General features: G+C 59.3%; 1 protein-coding gene across 1 annotated transcript in view; it reads left to right on the top strand.

Annotated features, from left to right (window-relative positions):
- The window catches only part of BAI1 (brain-specific angiogenesis inhibitor 1), a 67327-nt gene that overhangs the window by 32809 nt on the left and 29533 nt on the right, over nt 1-4985 (top strand). The window contains exon 17 of the mRNA XM_006879446.1: nt 3699-3748. Coding sequence (XP_006879508.1) covers nt 3699-3748 — 50 coding nt within the window. The remainder of the gene's footprint in view (nt 1-3698; nt 3749-4985) is intronic.

The raw sequence follows: 4985 nt of genomic DNA, 5'->3' as shown, positions 1-4985 counted from the left end.
GTAATGTTGACAGTGGTGTTGGTCACAGTATGGTGATCACGGTGATGGTGGAGTGATGTATGGTAGTATTAATGGTGGCTGTACTGATGGTGGTGGTAACGTTGACAATAGTGATGATGCTCGTGTTGATGATGCTGATGGTACGGGGATGATGTCGGTGATAGTGGGGGGGTTGTTGGTTATAGTGTTAGTGTTGTTACTGATGTTGGTGGTGACCGTTTGTTATGTGAGTGAAGGTTATAGTGACAATTAAAGTGGTGTTGATTGTAGGCTGAGCTCTAAGGGGGATTTGCAGCCCACTCCTCCCCTTGGGGAACCAGGATACACCCATTTGGTGCAGGGAAGAGGCAGAGAGTGGACAACTCGGTGCCAGTCAGCGTGAGTAGAAGAATTGGGAGAGCAAGTGAGAGATGAGTGTCTGAGATTCTGCAGTGCGTGGTGCTCGGAGAGAGTGTCCCAGGCTGGCTTGATGGGTGATGACAATTTGGACCTGCTGGAGCCAAGGGATGGCCAAGGTGACTGTGGCTAGAGTGTGCAGAGAGGTGAGCAGGTCCCCTGGCTGCCAGGCTTAGGTAGCGGAGCAGGCAGGCCCAGCTGAGGGTCTGGTCTGTTGGGTTCTGAGTGAGGGACAGTGGGGCTGTGGCCCTCGCATGGGTCGGCAGGCTTCCTAGGAGGCATCCGTAGGTGGAGTGCAATCCACAGGACTCTACCACAGCCCAGAGCACTGCTTTATGTGGCGAGAAGCCCAGCACCCTGCCCACCCCAGGAACCCTGGTCTGCCGCCTGGGGGGCTGCCCTGGGTCCTGTGCCCCTTTTCATCTGACCTGGGGGTCAGATGAAGGTCTACTGGGCCCACTGGGCTGGGTTTCCAGACGAGTCTGTCCAGCACAGAGTTGCTGACTCAGGACACAGTGGCGCCGGAAGAGTCAGGAGATAGACATCTTGGTGTGGCAGGAACATGAGCTTCCCGGCTGTCAGCACTGACAGAGGCCCTCAGAATCCCCCACAGCCAGGACATAGGCCGCCAGAGGAGCTGAACCTAACAAGACCTAGGCCAGGCAGGCGTCTGAACCCCAGGATGCAGTGGTCCTCTAGCTCTGGGCTAGGAATACTGGCACTTGACCCTGGCATGGGAGAATGACTTTATGGGGGAGGCAGACACCAACCTGCCCTTGGAATTCAGAGTGGCCAGTCTGAGGGCTGCAGGCTCTGTGGATGAGATGGGGGGCGGGGGTATATACTGGAGGTCAGGGGGGTTCCTGGAGCTGACAGTGTCTAAGGGGAGCCCTGGAGAACAAGGCTGCATCGTCCAGGGACTAGCACGTCAGGGGGACTGCCCAGGAGTAGGCTAGAGCCGGCAAGCTGTTCTAGTCTCCAGTGATCTGACTGACCTGGCATTTGCTGGCCATCAGGGCAGTGCTAGAGGGTCGTGGGAAGTTAGATCTGGACTGACTTCCTGGAGGAGGTAAAATGCTACAGCTAAGAAGTCAGTTAGGAGTTGAGAAGTGATTGATAAGGCAATGCATGGAGGCCAGCTACGTGAAGCTCACACCTGGCACAGTGATGGGGTGGGGAGTGAGGAGCACCTGGGAGGACGATGACGGGCTAGGCACTGGAGGTGCACCTGGGACAGATGGGGAGGAATTGAGGGGCAGGGAAGAAGCCTCTTGAAAGCTAGATCAATACATTTTTGATGGGCTCCTCAGTGCCTAAATTCCTCCATTATGCACCCTTGAGTCTTTTCTTTCTGCAGTGTGGGAGGAATCCTGGTGAGTCATTCACACTTGAGTACGAATTAGCCCATCACCTCCCAGGGGACCCTGACAACACGTAGCCTCAGAATAGCACTGGCTTCTGGGCCGGCAGGAGGTCTCATGAAGGCAGAAGCCTGGCTTAGCAAGGGCCCCCTATTTGGATGCTTCCATGGAGACAGGACGCCAGTACCCCTGTAACAGCATCCAGGGTAATGGCTGGTCCTGCTGCCCAGAGCAGGTGGCTTGAGCTGGAGTGGAGGGCAGGGTTAGGCTTTGTTCTGGTGTCCAGTCAGGCATGAAGAAGTGCAGAGGTCAGGCAGAAGGGATATGAGTTTGGTGGCATAGACATCATGGGTATCCTTGAGAGGAAAGGGATAGGTGGCATCAGGGGTGACTGGTGACCTGTAGGGAGTGGCTGGACCTGCTGGGAAACTGATCTAATGGAAGAGGCACAGCCCTGAGGGCCCCTGTCTGACAGGAGGCCCAGTTCTTCCCTAGGATCCCCTGCCTGAGTGGGGAGCCCCACCCTGAAACCCCAGTGATGCTCAGCCCTCAATAACCTGCTGCCCCTTTGATTCCTAAGAAGGGGATCACTGCCCTCGGTCCCTGAAAAACTAGGTGTGACTGACCCAGATTCCTCAGGCATGGGACAGCTCTGTGACCCAGATAGTCCATGTCTGTGGCTCAGAGGAATGGCTGAGAATGGTCTCTCACATGTACAAGTGTGGCTGAGATGAGCGTCCTGCAGCAGCCATCGTGTCAGTTAGACTTGAGGAAGAACTTCCCACTTTTCCCCCCAGGGTCTTTAAGGGGATGTTGGATGGAGGAAATCGGTGGTTTCCTGGGATGTGAGCAGAGTCCTGAGTCAGGACCACACGGTCTCCTGCTCTGCTGGACAGCAGGCATGACTGATGACCAGAACAGCCAGGAAGGCTCATCCAGAGTCCCTCCACTCTCAAGGCCCTGGGCAAGGTTCTGCCAGCCGAGGGCTTTGCCTGGCTTGGGGTGCGTCTGAGGCACCTTCTTTCTCTGAGCCTTGGGCTTATTTGCAGAGGGTCCCAGGCAGATCTGGTCATCAGAGTCTGGTGGTCTGCACTGTTGTAGGTCTGCAGGGCTGGTTGAAAGGACAGAAATTAAATCTGGCCATGCTGCTGAGTGGCTTTGCCCACAGTTCTGCCTCTCTGAGCCTCCCTTAGCTTTCAGAGAGTGGGTGGAAGGATTATCCTCAACATTCAAAGGGAGAAAGGCAAAGACAGCTCCCAGCATGCTTTGGGAGTTGCTCTCAGTAAAGTGAGGGGTAGCCGAGAGAGGGCCCAGTGTGGGCAGCTGGGCCTGCCAGAGCCAGGAGGACACTGGCGGGAGAGAGGGTCGAGGCTGGGAGCCTGTCCTCTTCCTGCTGGCTCTGGGTGAAGTGTGGCCTTGGCCTTGGGTGGACATCTCCAGGGCGGTTAGTGACTGCTCTTTCTATGGCCTAGCGGGGCCTGAGGTAGGAGGAAAATGCCCTGCTGGTCCCTCAGCAGAGTGGGTAGCATGCCCCCGTTTTACTCTGCTTCCGGGAGATATTAAGATAATTAGCGCCCAGGGCAGGGCCAGGCCCCCTCAACTCGCTGGCTCCCAGGAGGGACCTGCAGCAGTCGGCCTGGCGCCCTGAGGACTGGCCAGCGGGTCTGGGAATGTGCCAGGCTGCTGGCCCCAGTCAGCCTGGCTCCCCCCGCTCAGACCTAGAGAGTGACTCTCCCTTGCTATCCTTCTGGCTGCCTTTAGGCCTTCAGGAGGCCTGGTGTCCGAGTTCCACACTCGGAGGAGGAGGCCTGGACTGGACCCCAGCGCTGGCTGGCACTGAGACCCCTAGACAGTGTTACATGCAAGATTGAGGGTCTCTGTGCTCTGGTCCAGGGCTGTGAGCATGCTGGGAAGGGAAGAGGAAAAGGCTTGTTCCTGCAGACCCTCCTCTCCCCGCCCTCACTGGTCTGGTGTGCCCACAGGGTGGCAGGATGGAGCCAAGTTAGGGTTCTTATTGCCCCCGTGCCCCGTGCCACCAGGATGTGGGCTCGCCTGTGACCCAGCCCAACCCTGGGCCTCAGCTCCTTCCTGGTATCTCAGGCGGACTGAGGAGCCAGGGATGAGACTCCCTGGGCTCTGGACACCTGCCAGCATGCCCTCCCCACCTGCACGCTACAGGGGCAGCTAGCTTGAGGCTGGGGGACGGTGCCTGCAGAGCCATCGAACCCTCGGTCCTCCGCTGGCCCTGCTTCCCCTGCAGCTTTGGCCAAGTCTTGACCTCTCAGGCCTTTGCTCTTCTGCAAAATGGGTCACGTCATTCCCTATGGAAAAGGCTCAGGAGAAAAAGCAGAGGGGCAGGGGTTCCTCAGGGGTGACCCCAGCCCTGCCCAGGTCCTGTATCGCCTCCTCGGGGAGCTTAGAAAGTTCTGGTGCTGCTTCTGATGACTGCTGAGAAGGAGGACAAGAGAGAGGGTTGTATAACACCCCAAATTCGGTAGCGATGACTTGGGGCTCTCAGATAGCAGGAGTAGGGGTGCCGTGTGCACCAGCCTGTTCCCTCCTCTGGACCCCCTCCTTTTAGAGAGGAGGAAACTGAAGGGGTGGCAGGTAACTTCCCAAGGTCACGCAGCTCAGAAGATGCCAGGTGTCAGAACCCCGTGTCTGCTCGGAGGCTGTGCCCCTGCGGGAGGCAGCACTGGACAGTCCCGTGGTGGGCGGATGGGGAGAGCCCAGGCTGTGGAGGGCACCTCCTGGCTCGGCTCTGTCCAGCTTGGGCGGGTGGAGGCTGCAGCGGAGGGCTCCAGGGCAGACCCCAGGCTGCCTGACCTGTGTGTGTGTGTGGGGGGGGGAGCAGACCGCGGAGGTTGGAGAGGTGGGGAGGCCCCCTCAGCCTCAGGGTCTGAGTGAGAACCCCAGCTGGGAGCTGGGCAGGTCTGCCTGGGGCCCCTGAGGCAGAAGGGTGGGCCTGTCAGGGGCTGTAAGGTGCGAGTGTGGGGGCTGCCCTGGAGCCAGCAGCTGGGAGCACGAGGAGCCGGGTGGGCGGCTGTGACAGGCCCCGAGGCCCCGACGCCCTGGGCGGCCGAGGGGCCAGGCCGACCCGCGGCGGAACTTCCTGGCTGCCGCCGGAGAGCAGCCTCCGCCCGTCGCCTCCCGGGAAGGCCGTTTCGGTCCCCGAGACGCGCAGGCGGGGACCGGGCGACACAGCCGGGGGCGTGGTGGGGGAGGGGC

Source organism: Elephantulus edwardii, unplaced genomic scaffold (assembly GCF_000299155.1).
Source record: "Elephantulus edwardii isolate Elephantulus edwardi_28Jun2011 unplaced genomic scaffold, EleEdw1.0 scaffold00003, whole genome shotgun sequence".
Lineage (NCBI taxonomy): Eukaryota > Metazoa > Chordata > Mammalia > Macroscelidea > Macroscelididae > Elephantulus > Elephantulus edwardii.
The sequence above is the reverse complement of the archived record's forward strand: the minus strand, read 5'-3'. Positions and strand labels throughout refer to the sequence as shown.